At 36.9% G+C, this 27,997-nt stretch overlaps 1 protein-coding gene across 1 annotated transcript; it reads right to left on the reverse strand.

Annotated features, from left to right (window-relative positions):
- Positions 1–3,226: 3,226 nt before the first annotated feature.
- LOC311295943 (5-hydroxytryptamine receptor 3A-like) lies at positions 3,227–27,738 on the reverse strand. The gene is made up of 7 exons (XM_084417495.1): positions 27,599–27,738; positions 20,011–20,216; positions 19,883–19,927; positions 15,831–15,940; positions 10,484–10,656; positions 10,194–10,360; positions 3,227–3,760 (listed from the first exon to the last, which is right to left on the reverse strand). The coding sequence occupies exons 1-7, from the start codon at positions 27,636–27,638 to the stop codon at positions 3,515–3,517; spliced, it is 987 nt and encodes a 328-aa protein (XP_084273621.1). The 5' UTR covers positions 27,639–27,738; the 3' UTR covers positions 3,227–3,514.
- Between the last annotated feature and the right edge of the window lie 259 nt (positions 27,739–27,997).

Genomic DNA, 27,997 nt, shown 5'->3' on the forward strand with positions numbered 1-27,997 from the left:
CACCCCCCGCTCCACCCCCCAGTGGAACTGGTACGGTCCAACCGCGAGCAAAACACAGAGAAATGGAAAATCACAGCAATGAGTAATTGTTTATGTTTGTTCAAAAATCAGACTCAGACGCAATAACCCAGCTTGTAGAATTGAAAATTAAACTGAGAAACAATTATCTGTTTGTGAATTATTCCAAAGAAATGGAAAATGAAAGTTTGAAGCCAATTTTTCATTTGGTTCATTTTGATGGTGCAAATTGAACAGAGAACTGCAAAGCGTTACACGGACCATATACACTCCCAGGAGTGTTAAATTAACACTGGAGGTTTTGCTGTGTACAAAGAGTCGTCGTTAACTGACAAGCTGAGCCATATTGCATTAATTATCACTGGTGATACGTCCGCGATATTGATGTGATATGGCTCAGCTTGTCAGTTAACTTCGGCTCTTTGTAGTAAATGCCGCTCCATCTGAAAGCAGGTGATGGTGACTTACTACTAATCAAGGAACCGGCTTTACTGATGAGATGCGCATAACAATATCGTGCGATATATCGCCCAGCCCTACTAACCAACGAAAACCCCCAGCAATGAACTTTATGGCCATGCCTTGTGTCTACAACCTACGTGTATATGTGCCTATTATCACATATAAGTCGTGTAATTGTTATAACTATTAGATGTTTGAATGAAAGCGTGTCTTGTTTCCTATCAGTGCGATCGTATGTTCACAATTGTGAAGATGGCTTGATTGAAATCTATGTCAAATGTTTTGTATTCTTATAGGAATCATGTCTAAACTGTACCCTCTGTATTCACTGCTAGAGCTGGAGAGTGAAGAGATCACAGATAACGCATGACTTATTGAGAAAAAAACAGCCACCTCTAATGTGAAGACAGTGTCTAATGGCGCTTTTCCACTGCATGGTACGGTACGGCTCGGTTCGGTACGGCTCACTTATGGTGCATTTCCACTGCATGGTACGGTACGGTACGGCTCGCTTCGGCTCGCTTTAAATGGTACCACCTCTGTTGAGGTTCCAAGCGTACCGTACCGATACTAAAATGTGACGTGAAAACACTGCAGATCACTGATTGGTCAGACAGAATCGTCACTACCAGCGTCATTGTATTTACGACATGAGACACTAAACCCGCTAGATTTAAATAGCCAGTAGACAAAACAAAGCCAACACTGTAGCGCCTGTTTTAAAAGTATTTGCTTAAAAAAAAAAAAAGAGTATAAACTTCAATAAAATAAATGGCTGAATCGTGGTCAGTGGACGAGGTGCAGACGTTCCTCTCGTTGGTTGCCGAGGAGCGGATGGGGAAACACGGAATGAAAAATTCGCATTTAATATGATGATGTCATGGTAGTAGAGACGGCAACTATAACGGTCAGTCCCACCCACTTTGAAGCGGTACTAACTGCAGTGGAAAAGCAAACGAGCTAAAGCGAGCCGAGCCGTGCCGTACCGAGTCGAGTCGTACCACGCAGTGGAAAAGCGCCATAATTGGTCAGAACTCATCCAGGAGGCTGGACAGACATTTGAGTTTAAAACCTTAGGACCCGAAGAAAGCCGGGGAAGTTTTTGCTAGAGAAGATTCCAGAATGCATTAGAAGATACATTGTCAAGGAGACAGACAGACGAGCAACCATGAAGACAAGCAGATGAAATAACCCAAATCAAGATCAAAAGAACATGGGTTAAACAGCTTCATTCAAGCCATCTAACTACTCTCGTCTTGGATCTCTTTCTCTTATTTTCTTTTCTTTTCCGTTGAGAGTCTCAGTTCTAAGTTAAGTTTTGCTGCAAAGTTTTGGTTAAACAATTCGACTGCAAAGCCCGCTTCCAACTTCAAAGAAGATTGATTGTAAATTGGCCACCCCAGACATCTATTCAGACAAGAAGAGAAACCCGCCAACGAAGTCAGGAAACCCCCTTTATACAAAAAAAACCAAACAGTGTTTTCAGTGGTTTGGGTATTTATATCCACTGGAGAGCTGAATGTTACGGCCTGAACGCTGGACGAGTCATTTGCTTGACCATAATAAGTGGCTCTTGTAAATTCCCAATTAATTAAGTAATAATAACAATTCCCTTTGAGCTAAATTGATCTATCAGACCCTTACACACAACCAAAGAAAACAGAGCTATACTATCTTGTAGAAACACAGAGATATCAAACATCAGCACATGTCTCTCAACAGTGGTGGCAATATACTTTTAATTTATTTATTCATGCAGCAATCTGGGAGTTTTTTTACTGGAAACCAGCATGCATTGCAACATGAAACTTTTGATTGTCACCATTGTTGAGATTCATACACTCAATGTTGTGTCTGAGTCAACCAGGAGATCAAAATGTTCTAATACTTTGTAAAATTTAAATATTGTTGAAAATAACCGATTTCAGAAACATTACTGAATTTCATGTTGTATACACAGATATATGATTAAAGCTATACTGTGTGATATTTTCCCCCATCTAGCGGTGAAATTGTATATGACTACCCAGTGAATATTAGTTTCAGTTCCTTTCAATTTCAAGGGCGTTTTAACTCCTACGGTGGCCGTATTATTCCAAAATTAACATGGCTTCCAATTGCGCCTTTAAAACTATCACCTGTGATCCGTCGCAGCACAGATTTATGTTACAAGGTAAACAATACTTTTTCACCACTGACGTGAGGAAAAGTAACGCAAGTTATACTAGAGGTCATTCTGGCATTATGCACAACCATGCTATGGTTAGACAAGCAACTATAAAACTTCGAATTTACACAAATAGGCTGATTTACCTGTTGAGATGAAAGCAGGCAACTTCGGCGTCCGTTTTAAAATCTTTGCTCCTCATGAGCTCTTTCCATCTGGGAAAAGTTACTCCAGTATTGACTTTGGTCTTGCTGATTTGCCTGTCGCGTTGACGTTTTAATTCTCTCTTTCGCTTCCTTGGTGACTGCTACATGTCCTCGAGAATAGGCGCCATCCTCCATCAGCAATCTTTCAAATCTGCCGGCAGTCGCGAGTAATCTCCCCCTCGCATTTGTCACGGTGCCACTGAGTGTAAAGCGCGAAAGGCGAAGCTTGAATTTACAGGTATGTCCCTCTTTGGCTAAAGTAGTTTCAAGATGGAGGGGCAACATGGAGACAGGCATTCGAACCCCTCACCCGTAAGTACTTGTCAATGTCTATTTTATTTTATTTATTATTATAATAACATTTTCTTTATTTAAACACTTTTTGATGTCCTACTGCCACATTACTATTATGGGTTATATGTAATTAATAGCACAAGATGGTCTTCAAATGCTTAAGACGTCAACCCAATTTTAAATTTCACCCAAAATTTTACATCTGGTCGATGTTGGAGTCCACGTCCAATAGCAGTTCTAGCTGAGGTGATTCATATTATGGCCATAATATGAGCACACAATGAGTGCACTGTGAGGTTACACTTTGAGTTCATTGTGAACTCACATTGTGAACACATTGTGATCATATGGAGAGATCACTGTGAGATCAATGTGTGACTGGGAGGTCAATGTTAGACTCACCAATCAGAGGGATGTTTTTCCCTGTAGAAGGCAGTGTGTTGTTAACAAGCAACAGCATCACAGTAATAGACAGCAGTAAAGTCACTTTGAAGGTCACTTTGTCTGATGCATTTGATTCAACGAAGAAGGAGATCAAATCCAGCACAAGGAAGAAAAATACTGGTATTATAATGTTGATGACATACAGTACAGGTCTCCTTTTTATGGTGATCTGCAATGAAGAGAGAGAGGGAGAGAGAGAGAGTACATTTTTAAACTTGAACTCAGGATATGTTTTGCCATATTTGTCTTGTTTTTAAAGCACATGTTAATGGATTAACAAAAGCAACATTCTTTTTCTAGCGGTGCTTCGTCACTGAATGAATCCGCATGTTTTCAACAAATCGTCAATGATTCAGTGCCCCATTTATACAAAGTGTTTGAAATCGCCCCCTAAGCCCTCATTCACTATTCCCTACATTACTTCACTAATATAGTCCACTTAAAGGAGTGAATGAAAATGAATGAGTGAATTCGAACACTGAGTGCACTAGAAGGGCTGCCGCGTCTGCATAGTTTGTGTTTGCTGTTTGATAATCATTTGAAACTGGCAGCTCCAGCAGTAATGAAAGGATTTATCTTGAACTCTGTCATGGAAACTATCATGTGTAAACCTTAATTTAACAATTTAATAATCAATTAAAAACGAATTTGAACCTGTATGATATTACACTGTAGCCTGTACAACTGCAGCGCCATCTTCTGGACAGACGCAGGAATTCATTTGGCCCGTGAATCTCATAGTGCATTATGGGTATTCTCTAGACATTGAGGCCCTGTCCCAAATGACGCACTTCATGCGGACTTTCGGTCTCGTGGACTTGAATTGCGCGTGCTCGCTGAGTCTACGAGTCCGTAGGCCGTCCCATTCAGCATTTTACCGCTCTGAAGTGTGCTCAGCAGCGCCCCCTTTGTACCCTTGAAGCGGTCTTCCACGAAGCCCGCATAGAACCAGGCTCCACGCACTTTAACTACCCAGGAATCCTTGCGAAAGGCCAATCGGACAACAGATGGGAGGAGATTTCACTCACGGATAATTGTTGACATGGCTGAGAAGAAAATATTATGTTTTTTATGACCTAAATGTACATTTTACCAGTTGTTACCTACAGTTTATACAAACATTATGGTCTCAAACATAATAATAGCGCGTTTAGGGCTGGGCGATATATCGCACGATATTGTTATGCGCATCTCATCAGTAAAGCTGGCTCCTTGATTAGTAGTAAGTCACCATCACCTGCTTTCAGATGGAGCGGCATTTACTAGCATTAGCCGTAGTTAACTGACAAGCTGAGCCATATCGCATCAATATCGCGGACGTATCGTCAGCTTGTCAGTCAACTACGGCTCTTTGTACACAGCAAAAACTCCAGTGTTAAATTAACACCCCTGGGAGTGTATATGAACACTCAAGAGTGTTGAAGTTAATGAGATAATTAAGTGATTAATTTAGTGATGATTGAACATTATTGAAGACACCTGATGTTAACAAGCAGAATCACTGAAGGAGAAAATCACAAATTGTAAGCCACCGTTATGGTGATCAGTGTTTGCTTTAGTTGGGCTCTTGACCCCTTATATGTTTACTTTAGTTTTTGTTTGGCTGCTGTATCTGAGTTATAACCGCCAGTTGAAAAAAAGAAAAAAAGTGATCTGATGGTGTTGGTTATATTATGACAATCATCATTTGAACTTGATCACTGAAGTCATTAAGCTCCTTCTTTCTGACTTCGATTTATGTTCTTGGTTTCAGCATAAATGTGATTCTGCATAAATATCCAGAATTTTTGATATAATACAAAGGATTTCTTAAAAGTTGTTTAAATAAAAATTACTTTTAGGCACACACAGACATCAAGATTCAGTCTATGCATCTCAACAATGGTGACGAGCAGAATATTCAATTAGGAAAAGTAAATTACATAGACAATTCAGATCATAATTTATTCATACCGCAATGCATGATGGGAGCCATTAATGAGTTGTGATTGGTGGCAGCCACTGCAACATGCTTTATTATTGTCACCATTGTTGAGATTCACAGGCTGATTATTGATATCTGTGTTTCTAAATGAATTTATTTGAGAGTCTTTTGATGAGAACAAAGTTTATTAAATATTTTGGATAAGTACTAATAATCATATGCTGCAGAATCACAAAGCTGCTGCTAACAAGTTAAACCAAACTATCTCAATAAGTTTCATTTTTTAGATTACAGCATGATTATGTCAAAACATAACCAACACCATCAAATCACACTTCACTTTGTTCATTTTACTGTTTAAATCAATAACAGCAGACAAACAATAGTACAATTTAAAGTAATCATAATGGTCAAGAGTCCAAGTAAAGCAAACACCCATCACCATAACGGTGGCTTACAAAGCAGTGATTCTGCTTGTTAACATCAGGTGTCTTCAATAATGCTCAATCATCACTAAATTAATCACTTAATTATCTCATTAACTTCAACACTGAGTGTGGACTCATATACACTCCCAGCCCCAGGAGTGTTCATTTAACACCGCTCCATCTGAAAGCAGGTGATGGTGATTTACTACTAATCAAGGAGCCGGCTTTACTGATGAGATGCGCATAACAATATCGTGCGATATATCGCCCAGCCCTAAGCGCGTTTAATAATACGATCGCATTATGATTCAATAAATAAATAGAACCGAATGTCAGGGCTTTACTGAGTCATATATGTAAACATAGTATGAATATTGAAACCTGTAAATTGAAAAAATTATGTTTAAATTATGTTTTAAAATTGTAATTTTAATTCAAATGGAACATTATGTATTATTATTTACAACTGTATACATCATTTAAATAAGCATGATATATCTATTGTTTAATGCCCAGTTGGCATGCACAATATCAAAATATAGAACTGTAAAATTAGGCTGTGTAGTTGACATGCAGATAAACCGTCAGATCGCAAAAATGTGATTTCTCCTGTCCAACAACAACCAGGGGTGCGTTTCCCGAAAGCATCGTTGGCCAACTATGGTCGCAAGTTCCGTCGTTACCAATAGAGTTCAATGGACATTGCGATGAACTTGCGACCATAGTTGGCCAACGATGCTTTCGGGAAACGCACCCCAGGCCGTTATTTCCGGCGTGCCGATCGAGTCTGTCCCAAAAATACCTCTCAATGCACCCTCGTGGACTCGTGCCAAGGGGTCTATATGTCTGCACTACATGACGTCACCAAAGTGTGGACTCTGAGGAAGTCCGGAGTGTGCCATTTGGGACAGGGCCTGAGTGTACATCAGCTGTACACTTGTTATTGCGGTGCATTGTGGGATTTAATGAGTGCACTAAATAACGTCCACTATGATTTCGGACATCACTACAAATGGCCAGACACTTGCTTTTCCTGAACTGTGTCTGTTTGAACAAAATGAATGACTGAATGACTCCTTAATGCCGAGTTCAGACTTCACGATTTCAGCCCCGATTTTGGCTCGCCGACAGGTTTTGAGAAATCGCCGACAAATGCCTGAAATCACAGGCAAATCGGTGCTTGTTCACGCGAGTGACAATCACGCAGTGTGAATGAGCAAAGACGCGATCTGAGAGAATCGCAGACGAGTCGCCAACGCCCCCTGAGATATTTGGCACCAGAATATCAGTATTTTAATAAATGTATTTACAATTATATCAAACAGAAACAAAGCACAAACATTTGCTTGACCAGCGGCAACAGCAGCACATTGCAAAATTATTTATTTACCCACTCTCTTTGCAGAACACACAGTCCTTGCTCCCCTTGTCTTCCTAACCATTTCCTCCTGCATAAACTGTTTATTTTCTCCTTTTTGCCGCAAATCAGCGCACAGACAAGTTGGATCGCAATCTTCTTGCAGGCTATCATCAGAGAATGTCTAATACGGGGAGAAGTCCCACTCTCAGTAAACTTCCGGCTTCTTAACTGGTTGCAGTTCCACTCTGGTTCCACATGAGGGCGCTCACAGGACAAGTGCAGAATGAATGGAGGTCTATGGAGCTATACCCCTCAAAATACCTATCATATCTATACCCCCCCAAGATATAATTTTTTGTCTAGTAATCTGAATGTTGTATTCGAAAGGAGATGCAAAGAAATTACACATTGCTGGGTGTTAGATTTTTTAGAGTCACTTATTTGCTTTAAAAAGTCTTTTAAAATGTCAATGACGTCATACACATGTACGACCAGAGATATTGCTTTACGGCAATCCTTCAGTCACTTTGGTGCTTTCGTGCTCTGCACTTTCTTTCCCCTCGAGGCATCGACAACACAGCTGACACAGGTAAACACACGTGCTAGAAGAGTTTTTGTTTTGTTTGTTTCTGGTCCCGCTTCGGATGCCACGATGCCATCAAGCGGTATCTCTGGTCGTAATCAGTCCTTCACTGACCAATCAGCGTTCATTAGCAGAATGCTAGCGTGTTATGGGCAACAACAACTCAACCTGTAAGAAATCGAAAGGACATAAGTACTCGTTCATTCAACTTTCGACCTATAACCCACGTTGAACTTGCAAAACCTACAATAAAATCTGAGATTTCTCAACGGCAATCGGGTGAAAGAGACAAATTTAGCCGTCTAGCCCCATAGACTCCCATTCATTTTGCACTCATGGGCGATCGCCCCCAGTGGAACTCTGGTGGAACTACAACCAAAATTCGGTACAATAGGACTTAATAGGGAGTGAACAGGCTCTCTGTAGACGGGCTCTGCTATCATTTTTAATAACAATTTCAGTCTTGCGAGAACTCCGGTCTCACGCACGCGTGATCTCGCGTTGTTTCCTTGTCACATCTCGCGTGTCTTTGGTTGTGAAACGTAGTTTGCGTGACAGACAGAGTTGTCTGCGATTCTTAAGTCATGCAGTGTGAAACCTTCTGTAGCTGATCCATCGTGCAGTGTGCAGCCACACAGCAGCAGCGACTGAATCCTGGCCAAGATAATCATGCAGTGTGAAAAGAACAGTGACCCGACTACTTTGAAAATCGTGCAGTCTGAACTCGGCTTAAGACAGTGACTTGCCGTCACCTACTGACGGTTTTAGTTTAGTGTTAAATGATTAAACACACAAAAAATACACGGACAAATCAACCTTTTACTGCCACACTTCCTGTGTATCTTGATTGATAAATGTTTCATCCAATTAGCTGTTATCCATTTGCAAAATATACCAACCTTTTCTGTTTTGAATGACTTGTCATTGTGTTATTTTGTTTTTAATCTTGTCATTGTAGTTTTAGTAAAGCCACTGTGTTTACAATTTGTTGTTTTGTTTTTGGATTTGTAATTGTAATTTTGTTTTCATTATTGTGATTTGTTTTGCACTTTTCGGCCACCATGAAAATTTAATGGGTCTCATTCATGAAACATTCGTAAATATACGAGTAAATATGTGAGTGATTTGCGCGTAAAGAGACCTTCCCGAAAATTCTTCTCCTGATTCACAAATACTTCGTAAACGTCAGATTTGATAGTGAAATGTGTGTGTGGGTTAATGAATTCCAATCAGTCGTAAATGGGACGCGCGTGCACGCTCATTCTCTCAATTACCATAAATCCCGCACATTAAAACCGACTGACAACTATATATGAGCATCATATTATGACACGAAACGAAGGATTTCAACATGTCTTCTCAAAAGCGAACAAAGAAGAGAAATTTCTCAGATGCAGAAATTTAAGTTTTATTATCAGAAGTTCATTCAAAACGGCACATTTTATTTTCAAGCGTATACATAGTGGTGTATCAGGTCCTAAAAAAAATGATTTTTTAGGTAATACCTAAAAGCTTTAGGTAAAAATTATTGGCAGCATATTACAGATGCAGTTAAAGGAGTTTCATCTGTTAATCGAACAGTCCCAGAAGTGAAAAGAAAATAGTTCGACATGAAGCTTGGCTGCAACACTTGTGACTTGCGGACTTGTAAAAAAAAAAAAAAAAAAAAAAAAAAGAATAAACAGCTTGAATATAAAAATAAATTAAAATAAAATAAAAAAAAGACTTGTGGACTTGTGTTCCGTTTGCAGATGCTATTACTGGCTCTCGTAATAAAAGTAAAAAGAAAAACCGTATGTAATTACTATATATAATATTTTTTCAAAATGCTGTGTAAATATGTACCCGATTACGGTGAATTAAAAGGAAGCCTTATTAATTAGCAAAACGTTTGGATGTTAAACGCACTATTTACGCGTGGCTGGGAGCAGGTGTAGATTTCTTTCGTATCTAACATTTGGGAAATACAAACATTTTAATGAATCCGAAAATTTACGCCAGAACCACTTTACACACGATTTACACAAAAATTCGTTCTGCTCGTGTTTCATGAATGAGACCCAGTGTACTTAAAATATTTTTATCAGTATGAATGGTTTCTTCCAAACATATTTGGCTGAATGCTGTAAAAGTGTCTATTAATAAATAATGTAATGCTGATGGATGTACACGCATATTCACATCTTCCATCTGTGCACCTCTTGTGTGAGAACCATATTATTAACGTATATACTTTATACTCCTGCCTCTTTTAAGAGTTAAAAATGAACATTTTGGCACATATTTTGGTATATTTTAACTCAGTACCTGATATATAAGTTGTTTTATTTCAAATCCTCCAAAATCATCCTCAGTGGTAACACTTATGTTATTTATACTGATGAGCTCCCACTCTCCCTGGGCCTGAAAGCGCTCCTTCGACCTGATGGTCACCTTCTTTGAATCAGATAATGTGTCAAGTATAATCTCCTCATCTGTGGGAACAGACATTAATATTTTATTATTTCAATTTAAAGTCAAATAGTTTAGAAGAATAAACCATGTGATATTTCATATGTGTTAATTTGTCAAATCTGATTAATGTGTTTCAGATGTACCTGAATACACTGTAGACTGAAGTGTTATATTGCAGATGTGGGTGTCGAAGGGAAACCTGTAGAGATCCATCTTACAGGACGTGGTCAGAGATAAAACATCAGATGAGACTGTAAAGCCATTACTGAATAACAGCACATTTGGAGACTCCTTTGTTCCATACTCTGTCTTGATGCTGAATGGATAAAATATAAATGAACACTGATTATTAAAGACATGATGATTGGTATTCAAATCAAATGTATTTGCAAACTCTGCTCAGAGAACATTTGGTCCCTCTCTAAAGAATGTTAAATTAACTCTGATTAAGAATTAAAGTTAATGAGAAATATTAGTTATTAATTAAGTGATGATTGATCATTAGTGATGAACACCTGTTGTTAACAAGCAGAATCACTGAAGAAAAGAGAAACAAGAACAACTGACTTCAGCCGCAGCCTTAGATGAAATAAAATGAATATAAAAGACTGAGGACTTTGTTGTGAGACTGTGGTGTTTGAAACAATGATAGAAAACACACAGACATCAAGAATCAGCATATGAATCTCAACAATGGTGACATGCTTCAATCTGTAATGCATGCTGGGAGTTACCATAATATAAAATTCATGGCTCCCAGTATGCACTGTGGCATGAAGCATGTCACCATTGTTGAGATTCATATGCTGATTCTTGATGTCTGTGGGTGTCTTATAAAAAGTAAATAAAAATAAAAGTTATAATGTACTTTTAAAATAATTTAATTTAAGAATGTATAATCTGTAAATAGGAAATAGTCCTTTTTAGTCAGAGACAAATAGTCAATGTGTATGGCAGTAGTTCATTTTTGTGGATTATAAAGTTTTAAATAAGTATATTTTTTAATTAACGTATTGCTTCAGAGGGCGAGCCTCTGAAGCAATTTTGGCCTTTTAGACGTGCAAAGAATAGCACCTTATTCTATCGGATTAAAGAATCATTCTCACAAAACTGGATTTTCTGCAAGCTTTTTTCATGGTAACAAAATGGACACTAGGAGACTCCAAAAGGAAACCTAATTACGTCTATATAATTAATGAATTTAAGCACACCAAAGCACACACACACAAAACATTACAGAACAAACCTTTTCAGAATTCAGTGTACAGCCCAGTCAACACTATGATCTCACAGTGATGTCACCATGTGGTCACAACGTCTGCAATCTGAGTTCACAGTGTTCTAAAAGTGTAACCGCACAGCGCTCTCACTGTGTGCTCAAACTATGACCACAATATGAGCTCATCCCAGCTAGAAATGTTATTGTTCTATGAATGTTTTGAGAGCATTATGTTATGTTCTTGTAATATTTTCTGTAGCTAATTTTATTTTTGTAACCAGAATGTTCTCCTAAAAGGTAGGATAACACTCTCTATAAACATTTCAAACATGTTTAGTGATGACATTGATAGAACATTATCCCCCCTAACATTCTTAGACAGTTATAGCGGGAAGTTTCGATGTTTAGAAATTATGTTTAAGAGGTTTACATGTTGAAGTTTGTTTGAAGAGTTTGGTTTGGTCACCATTGTAGAGGTCAGTGTTTGCTGTAGTTGGGCTCTTTGGTCTTGACTAGGGCTGGGCGATGTAAATCGCGATATTGTTATGCGCATCTCGTCAGTAAAGCCGGTTCCTTGATTAGTAGTAAATCACCATCACCTGCTTTCAGATGGAGCGGCATTTACTACAAAGAGCCGTAGTTAACTGACAAGCTGAGCCATATCGCATTAATATCGCGTGCGTATCGCCAGCGATAATTAACGTGATATGGCTCAGCTTGTCAGTTAACTAGGGCTCTTTGTACACAGCAAAAACTCCAGTGTTAAATTAACACTCCTGGGAGTGTATGAGTCCACACTCAAGAGTGTTTAAGTTAATGAGATAATTAAGTGATTAATTTAGTGATGATTGATCATTATTGAAGACACCTGATGTTAACAAGCAGAATCACTGAAGGAGAAAATCTCAAATTGTAAGTTACCGTTATGACGATCAATGGTTGCTTTAGTTGGACTCTTGACCAATATATTATTAACTTTAGATTTTGTTTGAATCATCATTTGAGCTTGATCACTGAACTCATTAAAATCCTTCTTTCTGACTTTGATTTATGTTGTTGGTTAGTGAATCTGCATAAATGGCCAGAATTTTTGATATAATATAAAGGAATTCTTAAAAGTTGTAAAAAAAAATCATTATTTTAGGCACACACAGATGTCAAGATTCAGTCTATGCATCTCAACAATGGTGAGGAGCAGAATATTCAATTAGGAAAAGTAAATTACATAGACAATTCAGATAATAATTTATTCATACCGCAATGCATGATGGGAGCCATTAATGAGTTGTGATTGGTGGCAGCCACTGCAACATGCTTTATTATTGTCACCATTGTTGAGATTCACAGGCTGATTATTGATGTCTGTGTTTTAAATGAAGTTATCTGAATGTCTCTTGATCAGAACAATGTTTATAAAATATTTTGAATTATAAGTAAAGTACTGATAATCATAGGCTGAAGAATCACTATACTGTAGCTAACAAGTTAAATCAAACTATCTCAATAAGTCTCCTTTTTCAGATCACAGCATGATTATGTCAAAACATAACCAACACTATAAGATAACATTTTACTTTGTTCATTTAACTGTTATAAATCAATAACAGCAGTCAAACAACAGTAAATATTAAAGTAAACATATAATGGTCTAGAGCCCAACTAAAGCAAACAACCATCACCTTAATGGTAACTTACAATTTGTGTCCATCCATGTCTGTCCATCCATGTCCAATTACATTTCTAGCTGGGGTGACTCACATCGTGTCCATAATATGAGCACACAGTGAGTGCACAGTGCGGTTACACTTTTAGCTCACTGTGAACTCACATTGTGGTCATATGGAGAGATCACTGTGAGATCAACATGTTGACTGGGAGTGCAACAACAATATGCCTATTTCTTGCTCTTGGCTGAGATGTGGCATTGCTATGGCCTGCTTGTAGGGCTGGGCGATATATCGCACGATATTGTTATGCGCATCTCGTCAGTAAAGCCGGTTCCTTGATTAGTAGTAAATCACCATCACCTGCTTTCAGATGGAGCGGTGTTAAATTAACACTCCTGGGGCTGGGAGTGTATATAAGTCCACACTCAAGAGTGTAAAGTGTTAAAATATGAGTGTTAAATTAACACTCAAGAGTGTTAAAGGTAATGAGATAATTAAGTGATTAATTTAGTGATGATTGAGCATTATTGAAGACACCTGATGTTAACAAGCAGAATCACTGAAGGAGAAAATCACAAATTGTAAGTTACCATTATGGTGATGGGTGTTTGCTTTAGTTCACTTTAAATTCTGTGTGTCTGCTGTTATTGATTTATAACAGTCAAATGAACAAAGAAAAGTGTGATCTGATAGTGTTGGTTATGTTTGACATAATCATGCTGTGATCTGAAAAATGAAACTAACTGAGATAGTTTGGTTTAACTTGTTAGCAGCAGTTTTGTGATTCTTCAGCCTATGATTATCAGTACTTACTTATAATCCAAAATATTTAATAAACATTGTTCTGATCAAAAGACTTTCAAAATAAATTTTAAACAATTCATTTAAAACACAGACATCAATAATCAGCCTGTGAATCTCAACAATGGTGACAATAATAAAGCATGTTGCAGTGGCTGCCACCAATCACAACTCATTAATGGCTCCCATCATGCATTGCGGTATGAATCAGTTATGATCTGAATTGTCTATGTAATTTATTTTTCCTAATTGAATATCCGTCACCATTGTTGAGATGCATAGACTGAATCTTTATGTCTGTGTATGCCTAAAAGTATGACTTTTTTTTTTTTAAACAAGTTTTAAGAAATTTATATTATATTATACATTATATTATATTTATATTATTTATATCCTTTATATTATATCAAAAATTCTGGGCATTTACACAGAATCACAGTTATGCTGTAACCAACAACATAAATCGAAGTCAGAAAGAAGGATCTTAATGAGTTCAGTGATCAAGTTCAAATGATGATTGTCATAATATAACCAACACCATCAGATCACTTTTTTTTTTTTTTGCTTTGTTCATCTGGCAGTTATAACTCAGATACAGCAGCCAAACAAAATCTAAAGGTAATAATATAAGGGTCAAGAGCCCAACTAAAGCAAACAATGATCTCCATAACGGTGGCTTACAATTTGTGATTTTCTCCTTCAGTGATTCTGCTTGTTATCATCAGGTGTCTTCAATAATGTTCTATCACTAAATTAATCACTTAATTATCTCATTACCTTCAACACTCTTGAGTGTTCATATACACTCCCAGGAGTGTTAAATTAACACTGGAGTTTTTTCTGTGTACAAAGAGCCGTAGTTAACTGACAAGCTGACCCCCAATTTCCACCAACTGCGGGACGGCTGCGGAGCTAATTGGTTTCCATTAAAGTCAATGTGTGTATTTTCACTGACTGCGGAACGGCTGCGTTCCGACTCCGGCGATCCGCAGCCCTCCGGAGCAGATACGCAGAGCTTCTATTTTTGCCGGATGCCGGAGAGCTCCGCAGCAACTCAGCACTTATATTGCGTGATCATACGTGAATTTGCGAGATCTCGTGGGTCCTTGTGACTTCAGCTGTCGGTCATGGCCGCAGCCGTTCCGCAACAAATCCGGACCTGGTGGGTATTGAAGGATAGCGGAGCACGGAGCCAACACGCAGCGGAGCCAATCCGCAGCCGTTCCGCAGTTGGTGGAAATCCGGGGTCAGCCATATCGCATTAATTATCGCTGGCGATATGTCTCCGATATTGATGCGATATGGCTCAGCTTGTCAGTTAACTACGGCTCTTTGTAGTAAATGCCGCTCCATCTGAAAGCAGGTGATGGTGATTTACTACTAATCAAGGAGCCGGCTTTACTGATGAGATGCGCATAACAATATCGTGCGATATATCGCCCAGCCCTACTTCAGGGAATGAGGGTTACATACGTAACCGAGATGTTATTCACAACCCTAGTTTGAAACCTAAAACACTGAATAGTTGTGATATATGACAGCGCTGAGCTGATCACATGATGCACTAAACATTCTAATCACACCGGTGTGATCGTACGCTCCAGGGACCAGCCAAGACTTATCTCATAGGCTGTTTTATGTGCAGTATGAACAAAGCCTTTGAATCGGTTTTATAATTTCCTGTCATTTCTGTTGTCATACTATTACCTTTATTCTATCCATCATTTTTAAATCTTTCTGATCTATCATTAAAAGGTAAAAAAAAAAAAAAAAAAAAGGTTCTAACAGAAGTATTTTTTATACCTTTCCATTATATTAATGTCTGGAGTCCAAAACAAATTTTTAGGGGCTGCATATGATTTGATTCCACAATACTGGTCAGCAGACCACGTCATATTGGAATTTGGCCAACCCTGGAAAATTAGATGAAGTTCAGAGTGATTATAAGACAGATATTGCACAGTAAATTCCCCAATGTTGAATTAACACCATTCAGTGTTCATATGGGAACCATAAGCTGGGTGTTAAAGTAACACTGAAGCAGCGTTAGAGTTAATGAGATACTTAAGTGATTAATTGAGTGATGATTGTTTGATTATTGAAGACACCTGATGATAATTAGCAGAATCACTGAAGAAAAGAGAAACACAAGAACTACAACTGACTTCAGCCACAGCTTTAGATGAAATCAACTAAAGATAAAAGACATTAAATCTCTATTATTACAAACCAGACTGACATTATTTACCACTCATCTACATAAATTCTTTTTAAGAATTAATACATATATTAATTCTCAAATAACATATCATATATCAAGACTCAGCATATGAACCTCAACAATGGTGACATGCTTCATGTAGCAATGCATGCTCAGAGTGATGAGTTTTATACTATGGTGGTTCCCAGCATGCATTGCGGCATGAAGCATATCACTAATGTTGAATATATGTGCGCATCAAAAAAAAAAAAAAAAAGAATAATAATAATGTTCCAAGGACAAAAAAAAAAAAAAAAAAATCAGAATGTGTGATCTGTGGCAAGAAATTATCACTGATGAAAATTGTAAAAATTGTAATAAAAATTGTAAAAGATTAAATTAATCAATATTTTTTCTTTATGATTACAATTATATCACCTGGTCAGTTCTGTTTATGGCTTCTTTGGCAACAATGTAGGGCTGGGCGATAAATCGCACGATATTGTTATGCGCATCTCGTCAGTAAAGCCGGTTCCTTGATTAGTAGTAAATCGCCTTCACCTGCTTTCAGATGGAGCGGCATTTACTACAAAGAGCCGTAGTTAACTGACAAGCTGAGCCATATCGCATTAATATCGCGGACGTATCGCCAGCGATAATTAACGCGATATGGCTCAGCTTGTCAGTTAACTACGGCTCTTTGTACACAGCAAAAACTCCAGTGTTAATTTAACACTCCTGGGAGTGTATATGAACACTCAAGAGTGTTGAAGTTAATGAGATAATTAAGTGATTAATTTAGTGATGATTGAACATTATTGAAGACACCTGATGTTAACAAGTAGAATCACTGAAGGAGAAAATCTCAAATTGTAAGCCACCGTTATGGTGATCAGTGTTTGCTTTAGTTGGGCTCTTGACCCTTATATGTTTACTTTAGTTTTTGTTTGGCTGCTGTATCTGAGTTATAACTGCCAGATGAACAAAGAAAAAAAAGTGATCTGCTGGTGTTGGTTATATTATGACAATCATAATTTGAACTTGATCACTGAACTCATTAAGATCCTTCTTTCTGACTTCGATTTATGTTGTTGGTTACAGCATAACTGTGATTCTGTCAGTCTATGCATCTCAACAATGGTGACGAGCAGAATATTCAATTAGAAAAAGTAAATTACATAGACAATTCAGATCATAATTTATTCATACCGCAATGCATGATGGGAGCCATTAATGAGTTGTGATTGGTGGCAGCCACTGAAACAAGCTTTATTATTGTCACCATTGTTGAGATTCACAGGCTGATTATTGATGTCTGTGTTTCTAAATAAATTTATTTGAAAGTCTTTTGATCAGAACAAAGTTTATTAAATATTGTGGATTATAAGTAAAGTACTGATAATCATATGCTGTACAATCACAAAGCTGCTGCTAACAAGTTAAACCAAACTATCTCAATAAGTTTCATTTTTTAGATCACAGCATGATTATGTCAAAACATAACCAACACCATCAGATCACACTTCACTTCGTTCATTTTACTGTTATAAATCAATAACAGCAGACAAACAATAGTATAATTTAAAGTAATCATATAAGGGTCAAGAGCCCAACTAAAGCAAACACCCATCACCATAATGGTAACTTACAATTTGTGATTTTCTCCTTCAGTGATTTTGCTTGTTAACATCAGGTGTCTTCAATAATGTTCAATCATCACTAAATTAATCACTTAATTATCTCATTAACTTTAACACCGCTTTAGTGTTACTTTAACACTCTGTAGAGTGGGACCATATTTGCTCTGAGCAGTGTTGATTTAACACTGTGGAATTTACTGTGCACCCACATGCTGAACAAGTCACACCGCATCAGCAACGAAAACATGATTTTTTTCAAATCTAAAATCAAAAATCGTGATACGAACCGAATCGTAGGTTTGGTCTATCGTTACAGCCCTAGTAAGATGAGAAAGCAAGAGTTTATGGTTTAAAAAAAAAAAAAAATGGCTATCTGAACATCTTTGCCAAGGGCAAGCTCAATAAATTATCGGGGAGGGTCATGCCTTTTTTCACAATCATTTTGGAGGGTCATAGAAAAATTGCTGACGAAGGGAGGGTCATGTCTTTTTTGACAACAGATCTCAAAACTCCTCCGGTGGCCCCTTAAATAAAAAACGAACAGTCCCTTATAACTGACTGTATAATGTTCAATAAAGTGACGAATGTGATGTGTGACTATCTCTGTTTATTCAGCTGTAGCCTATAATCAAAAAATATGAGGCATATACATGCGAGTCCCTTTCCATTTTATAAAGCATATTGATAAGGTATTAATACATGTAGCCTACATGGTTACAGAATCTGACGGGTCAAATTCATCGACCTAGCCTTTTTTGGGTGAATGTGGAGCAGGTTGAGGGCTGGTGACGTCATGGTCTATAATTCAGTGTCTAATATTTTAAACAACGAAGCAGCACACGAAACTTTAACCGGCACCAACAAACGAGACTATTTTGGGTGAATGTGGAGCAGGTAGGGGGGCTGAGTGACCTCAGAATGACCAATAAATATTATTTTAATATTTAAGAAACCGAAGCATCACAAAATAAACGTTTATCGGCGCAAATTAGAACAAACATGAGTCTATTTTGGGTGAATGTGGCCTATTTTGCTGACGTTTTGCATTGGGTTGGGGGCGGGGCCAACTTCACGCAGTGATTGACAGGGCGGGACGGGCACGTGATCGGCTCAGAATGCATTTTCAAATTGCACATTGAGTTTTGCTCAATGCAATCGCAAGTGTCTTAACTGTGAGTGTAAATGCAATTAAGAAAAAATAACATTTAAATAAAAATTTTGCCACAGTTTTTGCTTGAACATGATAAACATATCTAATCATTTCTGTAATACATTTAAATAAAAAATTTGCAACTTATAAAGCGTTAAATATGTATTCAATGTACATATTAAAACTAGTGTATGAAATGGCAAATGTAAATTTTATAACTGAATTTTCATTTTCATTTTGCACCAAACGTTGCACAAATGGATGGGAAAATTTAAATTGAAATACAGAAATGCATTGCCATTTTACATATTGCATTTCAAATTGAATATTGCTACCCATAAGCTTCCATATGATTGTGTCCAGTGGAAATCTTTTTATGTTCAATAGTTTTTTAGTGCTCTCAAATGAAATAAGTTCACAATACTTTGCTAACATTATTTATGTATTAATCATTTTAGTTAATACATTTAAATGACAATTGGTCAATTTAAGGCAGTCAGTTTCTGCAAGTGAAATTAGTAAACTCAAGTTTTAATTTAGTGCATTTTTACAGTAACATACTGTAGATTACAGTAAAGAACTGTACAATTAACAGTAAATTACTGACAACAGTTTTGCCAGTATCTTACTGTAAAAAAAAAAACCTGGTACGGTCTAACAGTGTAGTTGAAGTTCTTGTGTTTCTCTTTCTTCAGCGATTCTGCTTATTATCATCAGGTGTCTTCAATAATCAAACAATCATCACTCAATTAATCACTTAAGTATCTCATTAACTCTAACACTGCTTCAGTGTTGCTAATGTTTACAACTCTCATGCCACTCCCCCACTACCACGAACACTTACAAGGGTTTTTAAAACACTTACAGTTATCATTTTGACCTGTGTCGAGATGCTCTGGGCTTTTTCATTCTGTAGATAAAAAAGAAGTGCAGTGAGATGACACTACAACTGCTTGATATCCCATAATGACCTGAATAATGCTGGACACATACCACATTTGTGATGGAGGTCACATATATGTCCACAGAAATGATGGCTGGATCGAAGTATCCGACGTCTTCAGGCTCGTCGTGGAATGTCAAGGGCGACATTCTAGTATTCTTAGAGTAATCCTCATACAAGCTGAGACGATCAAAAAGTCTCTCTTTAGCTTGAGCTGTTTCTGGTTTGCTGCAGCTTTGAGCATCAGACTCCTGTCCTGTGCATGTGAGACATTCAGTAACACAGCTGAGTATATTCTCCAAGCACACAGTGAAAAAGAATTTCATGTTTAAACATTCGTCTTTCTACATTCCATGTCTCTACAATAAAAACATCTTGTAAGTTTAACTTCCCAGTTTAAAATATAAATTATTTTCTACACAGCAAAAATCCCAGTGTTAAATTAACACCCCTCAGTGTACATTAGGGCTGGGCGATTTAAATCGCGATATTGTTATGCGCATCTCGTCAGTAAAGCCGGTTCCTTGATTAGTAGTAAATCGCCATCACCTGCTTTCAGATGGAGCGGTGTTAAATTAACACTCCTGGGGCTGGGAGTGTATATGAGTCCACACTCAAGAGTGTAAAGTGTTAAAATATGAGTGTTAAATTAACACTCAAGAGTGTTCAAGTTAATGAGATAATTAAGTGATTAATTTAGTGATGATTGAGCATTATTGAAGACACCTGATGTTAACAAGCAGAATCACTGAAGGAGAAAATCACAAATTGTAAGTTACCATTAAGGTGATGGGTGTTTGCTTTAGTTGGGCTCTTGACCATTATATGTTTACTTTAATATTTACTGTTGTCTGTCAGCTGTTATTGATTTATAACAGTTAAAGTAACAAAGTAAAATGTTATCTTATAGTGTTGGTTATGTTTTGACATAATCATGCTGTGATCTGAAAAAGGAAACTTTTTGAGATAGTTTGGTTTAACTTGTTAGCAGTAGTTTTGTGATTCTACAACATATGATTATCAGTACTTTACTTATAATTCATAATATTTAATAAACATTGTTCTGATCAAAAGACATTCAGATAAATTCATTTAAAACACAGACATCAATAATCAGCCTGTGAATCTCAACAATGGTGACAGTAATAAAGCATGTTGCAGTGGCTGCCACCAATCACAACTCATTAATGGCTCCCATCATGCATTGCGGTATGAATAAATTATGATCTGAATTGCCCATGTAATTTACTTTTCCTAATTGAATATTCTGCTCGTCACCATTGTTGAGATGCATAGACTGAATTTTGACGTTTGTGTGTGCCTAAAAGAATGATTTCTTTTTTAAAACAACTTTTAAGAAATCCTTTATATTATATCAAAAATTCTGGGCATTTATGCAGAATCACAGTTATGCTGAAACCAACAACATAATTCGAAGTCAGAAAGAAGGATTTTAATGAGTTCAGTGATCAAGTTCAAATGATGATTGTCATAATATAACCAACACCAGCAGATCACTTCTTTTTTCTTTGTTCAACTGGCAGTTATAACTCAGATACAGCAGCCAAACAAAATCTAAAGTTAATAATATAAGGGTCAAGAGCCCAACTAAAGCAAACACCCATCACCATAGCGGTGGCTTACAATTTGAGATTTTCTCCTTCAGTGATTCTGCTTGTTAACATCAGGTGTCTTCAATAATACTCAATCATCACTCAATGAATCACTTAATTATCTCATTAACTTCAACACTCTTGAGTGTGGACTCATATACACTCCCAGGAGTGTTAATTTAACACTGGAGTTTTTGCTGTGTACAAAGAGCCGTAGTTAACTGACAAGCTGAGCCATATCGCATTAAATATCGCTGGCGATACGTCCGCGATATTAATGTGATATGGCTCAGCTTGTCAGTTAACTACGGTTCTTTGTAGTAAATGCCGCTCCATCTGAAAGCAGGTGATGGCGATTTATTACTAATCAAGGAGCCGGCTTTACTGACGAGATGCGCATAACAATCTCACGATATATATCGCCCAGCCCTAGTGTACATACAGTATGTGTCCTCACTACGCAGTGTTAAATTAACACCCCTCAGTGTACATAAGTGTCCGCCCCCCCTCCTGACTTTTTTTATTATATAGTAGATTAGGCACACATTTTACTAAAGTCTAATCAGTTTTATTGTAACAAGTAAATTCGTTAATTGACTCATAAAACACATAAAACACTCTTTTATGCCACCTGCTGGCGTATTTATGTAATATGAAGAAATGGTCACTGAACGAATCAGTGAACAAATCTGAGCAAATCATTTTGGTGAACGAACTGAAAATGAACAAATCTCTTGGAAAAAAAAACTAAATTTCCACCACTATGTTGTAACTAAGTTATAATAGCCAGACGAGCCAAGAGAAAACAAGATAAGTTGTTGTTATTTGTTTTGACATAATCATCATCTTGTGACCTGACTGAGTTTCTATGTTAGATTTTCCTTATTAGTTTCAGCAGCCCTGTAATACTACAGCAAAAGTTCTATCGTTTTCAATATAACGTGAGATGTTTTAAAGATAACTGATAATTAGATAAACATTCAACTTGTCTTACTAATTGGACATACACAGATATCAATAAATCAGCATATGAATCTCAACAACGGTGACCAGAAAGTATTTGCTGTGCATTCTGGGTGCACCAATCAAAACTCATCCATGGGTCCCAGCATGCATTGCGGCATGAATAAATTATAAGCTAAATTGTCTTAGCAATTTCTTCTTTTTGCTGTTTTTTGTGTGACTTTTTAGTAGCTTGTTTTGTGATGTTCAGAGTTGAACAAACTCAGGGTTACAGGATCAGTTTAGAGTTGACAAAACCAAAACCAAATCAAAAACTCCAATCCAGCTTTGTTGGTACCATGACGCTGATCATCAGCTTTCTTTTTCAAATCATGCTTCAGCTAATTTAATTCTAAACTCATGAATTGCGTGTGCATACCTGGGGCAGTAAGGTGGTACAGTACATTACTGTAGGTACATTAATGAGTTCACTGGATGAGTTTCACTGTGTGTTAACAAATAAAATTGAGTAGAAATAATTGAGGAAAACATTTAAAAAATCAAAGTTTAAGAGTAATATTAACTTTTAATTTCCCGTTGATCTTTGTAAAATACTCCACACAATCACAGGTAACGTTATACACACAACCACACAACCACACGCAGGTAACGTTATACATGACATATGCGCGTATATATACTGTTGCCTACACTGTTAGACCTTACCAGGGTTTTTTTTTTTTACATAATTGTACAGTTCTTTACTGTAATCTACAGCATTTTTCTGTAAAAATGCACTAAATTGAAACTTGAGTTTACTGATTTCACTTGCAGAAACCGACTGCCTTAAATTGACCAACTGTCATTTAAAGCCCATGTTGCAGGTTAACCACCACTGTCGATTAATGGGTACATAAATCACTCACGATATGTATATCATTTTTAAAATGTCCCAAAAATGGGCTTAAAGACCAGTGTTTTACGTTTTTGGTATTAACAGGTTTTTTTCACGCAATTCGGTGATGACGTCACGTTGGGGAGAAGTGGAGGAAAGGTAGCCTCAGCCTAGCATTATGGAGCGTTCCAGTCATCTCGTATAGATCGTATTTACGCAGTTGAACGCAGTTGAACGCCACCACAATGTCGTAAATACTTAATAATTAAATGCATGGTCCAAGGAGAATGAGTGGAGAGTTGGTGAAGTGTCCTGGCGAGTTGCTATCATTTAGCAACGCAGCAATGAGCACTGGAGCTAGTCTACGAGCAGCAGTGCACAATAACGACACATTATTTGTAAAAAAAAAAAATTATAGTAGAAGTACCGGTAACCTTTGTCATAGTGTCGTAGTACTGGTAAACTTTGTCTTTGTCATCTAGAAATAGAAGGCATGCTAGCTATGGGCGTTTCTAAGCGTTTATCTCTTCCTCCGGTGAAAATGTTGTTGCAAACGTAGCCGCCGCGTGTCTGTCGCTGTGTTTGGCAGGTGCTTGTGTGAGCGGTGCCGTCCCATGGAAACTGCGTTGGAAAGCTTGTGCTGTAGGGAAGTGAGTGCGTTTTGGTCCCTGGTCGAGGAGCTCACCCAGCGACCAGATGTGACGTGCCTCACTCAGCATCCAGAGTTTTTACACCCAGCACAAACAGTAGTTCACCATTGTCAATCTACCTATATATTTCTATATATTTATCTATCTAGCTGCTAGCTATCTATGCTAACGTTATGCTATCTGGCTTTCTGCCTATCTCTCTCTATACTAGCAAATCTATATCTATTTATCTATTTTTCTGTCTGTCTATCTATATATCTAGTCTATATATCTATCTATATCTATGTATTTATCTATAATCTGCGCTATCTGAATACTCTCATCTGCTACTCGTCTAGTCACGGGCTTTGGTAAATTCTCTCCCCAACGTGACGTAATGCAATGCATTGTGGGGGAAAGGAGAATCGTTGCAAACCGCTGTAAGATAGTACTTTTTCGTATTATATTCCGCTTTGTGATACCCAACAACATAAAATACAATGGATAACAGTTTAAATGTTTATTACCAACAAGTAAATCGCACAAATTCGTTGAAAAATTAACCCTGCAACACGGCCTTTAAATGTAACTAAAATTTATAATGCACAAATTACGTGAGCAAAGTATTACTGTGAACCTATTTCATTTGAGACTACTAAAAAGCTATTGTACATAAAAAGATTTCTACTGAACCAGCAAATACACAGTCATCACTTGTTAAATAAAGCAACACACAGCGTATCATCTTTGTTTGTAGCACAGGCTCTACTCTTCAGCACAATGGTGACCAAAAAAACTAAATTTTACAGTAAACTACAGTAGCATATACCTCACTGTTAACCCTTGCTGTAAAAAAAGGCCAAATTCTGACAGTATCATACCATTTTCCATTAAAACAGTAATATACCGTAGAAAACAAAACTAGCCTACAAGAATATACTGTGAATTAATAGTGCTCAAAGTCGACACTCAGAGGCTGTTTTCCCAATCACACCCTATACCCTCATTCACTATTCCCTACATTAGTTCACTAATATAGTCCACTTGACAGAGTGAATGAAAAGAAGTGAGTGAATTGAGACACTGATGAACACCTGATAAGCAGAATCACTGAAGGACAGAAAAACAAGAACAGAAAAAAGAGAAACACAAGAACTACAACTGACATCCAGCGTGTGAACTTCCCTGAGTGTGAAACCAGTTTACAAACCAGTTTTACATGATTTCTTTCGTACAAAAGTTCTTGTTGATAATTAACAGATATTTAGTTGTTGATGTTTTATTGAAAATAATAAAGTTATTATCACCACGATTGATATCAGTATTTGCTTTAGTTGGCCTCTTGACCCTTGACTATATAGTATTAGTTTTTCTCTGGCTGCTTTAACTGTGTATTTATAAAAACACATTTCTTATGGCAAAAAAAAAAAAAAAAAAAAAAAAAAATTCAAGAGAAAGATAATAAGGTGTTTATGACTGTTGTGATGATTATATAATCATCCTGGACATGTCTGATTCTCTGATCTTAACCAGTGTTAAAGCTTTGGGTTTTTGGATATTTCATATTAATCATATCTGTTAATCTATAACATGAAATAAGCAATGTTTCTGTAATTAGTTATTCTGAAGAATATTGAAATAATATTGTGCTTTAAAACATTTTGAACTCCTGCTTGTCTTAGACACAAACAAACATCAACAATCAGCATATGAATCTCTGAAAACTTTCATGTCGCAATGCATGCTGGGTTCCAGGATAGTATAAAACTTCCAGCATGCACTGCTGCATGAATAAATAAATACAAATAAATTATTGCCACCATTGATGAGAGACATATGCAGATTTTTTATATCTCCGTGTTTCTACTAGTCAGTGTAGCTCTGTTTCTTTTTTATTCTGAGCATTATGTGTTAAAAAAATATCATTGTAACTTATTTCTATAGTTTCACAGTGGTGGTAATATAACACTTTTGATAAAGGATTAAAAACTAAAAGAGATTTAGTGAATGAGCAGGCTATACAATGATTTTTTTCATCATAATCAAAATATCCGCAATCATTCTCAAACCGTATGTGTGCACAAGTGCCATAACACAGTTCAATCAGACAGTGAAAAATTAATATTAAAGGGATAGTTCACCCAAAAATGAAAATTCTATCATTGTTTACTCACCCTCAAGTTGTTCCAAACCTGTATGAATTTCTTTGTTCTGCCAAGGAAAATAATTGGAAGAACGTTTGTAATCAACAGATCTCGGTCCCCATTGACTACCATAGTATCTGTTGATACAGAGATCTGTTGATTACAAACGTTCTTCCAATTATTTTCCTTGGCAGAACAAAGAAACTCATACAGGTTTGGAACAACTTGAGGGTGAGTAAACAATGATAGAATTTTCATTTTTGGGTGAACTAACCCTTTAATAAGTCAAGGGTCAGCAACCCAACTAAAGCAAGCACTGATCTCTACAATGGTAACTTCAAACCAAACATTTTCAATTAAACATCTCAATAACAACTTCTGTAGATGTATGACAGACATAAAGTCATACTGGTTAGTTAATAATAAGTGTAATAATGTGTAATGGCTGGCAGTCAGGTGTAGTTCTTGTGTTTCTCTATTTTCTGTTCGTGTGTTTCTCTTTCCTTCAGTGATTCTGTTTGTTAAACATCAGGTGTTCATCACTAATGCTCAACAATCACTTATTTCACTTATTCACTTATTTTTCAATATATTCCCTTTATTATCTCACTGCAAAACTGTCTCAATGTTACTTTTCCTCTTTGTAGTGTGGATTCTCTTGTGGGGTTGAAATGGTTAACAGTGTAAGATAAAAAGACACACCCACAAAATGTATTTTAACAGTAATAAACTGTAAGTTATAAAACAGGTTTATACTGGCAACACTGTTGCCAGCAGTTTACTGTAAAATCTTGTTTTTTGGGTCGCCATTGTGCAGAAGAGTAGAGCCTGTGCTTCAGTCCAGGAGAAGATCTACAAACATTGATGATATGCTGTATGTTGCTGTATTTAATAAGTGGTGCCTTTGTAGTTGCTGGTCCACTGGAAATCTTTTTATGTTCAATAGTTTTTTTGTGGTCTCAAATGAAAAAAACTCACAGTAATATTTTGTTCACATTATTTATGCGTTATACATTTTAGTTAATACATTTAAATGACATGTTGGTCAATTTAAGGCAGTCGGTTTCTGCAAGTGTAATTAGTTAACTCGAGTTTTAGTGCATTTTTACAGTAACATACTGTAGACTACAGTAAAGAACTGTACAATTAACAGTAAATTACTGGCAACAGTGTTTCCAGTATTTTACTGTAAAAAAAAAAAAACCTGGTAAGGTCTAACAGTGTATATGGGTCAGATAAGGAAGACATCCAAAATGCATAGAGTTGGTGTGCCTCCATGAGCAGGGTTGGGAAACACTGATCTAGATTCTAGATTAACAAGTGTTGTAAAAATTTTGTCATTTGTGATGCCTAATGCATTAACTGCTGTTGACAAATTGAAACTTATTGTAAAGTGTTAAGCAATATTTACTTACCCATTGAGACAAGAAAAACTATTAGCCAGTGTAAGTGCATGTTCAATAGTGAAAAAAAAAAACTAAGTGTCTGAGATACTTCTCCTGTATAAGATGAGTATTCACCCTTGAACAGTCAATCATATGGTCATATTTATACACTGCGATTGAGCAACACATTCTCACACCCAATCATAGGCGGAGCCTGGATATTTTCAGGTTTGCCTTTTGTCTCTCATGCCATTTACATTTTCTTTAAGATTTTTGGTTTGACTTTATTTTGATGGACCCTTTAACACATTCTGTTAACTAAACGTAACGTTGCACCTACATGTCTACTAATTCTCAATAGAGTGTTACCACCATAAATAACAAAAATGTAAAAGCAGTTTACAGTAATAACAGTAAAGTAAATAAAAT

The sequence above is a fragment of the Rutilus rutilus genome, assembly GCF_951802725.1.
Source record: "Rutilus rutilus genome assembly, chromosome: 1".
In the NCBI taxonomy this organism is placed as follows: domain Eukaryota; kingdom Metazoa; phylum Chordata; class Actinopteri; order Cypriniformes; family Leuciscidae; genus Rutilus; species Rutilus rutilus.

Excerpts from the sequence above, each read along its gene's own strand:
- LOC311295943 (XM_084417495.1), bottom strand. The coding sequence starts at position 27,638 with ATGCACTTACACTGGCTAATAGTTTTTCTTGTCTCAATGG. Across the intron at positions 15,941-19,882 it reads CACAGGTCAAAATGATAACT|GGTTGGCCAAATTCCAATAT; the intron begins GTAAGTGTTTTA and ends CTAATTTTCCAG. Across the intron at positions 3,761-10,193 it reads TAAAACAACTTATATATCAG|ATCACCATAAAAAGGAGACC; the intron begins GTACTGAGTTAA and ends TCTTCATTGCAG.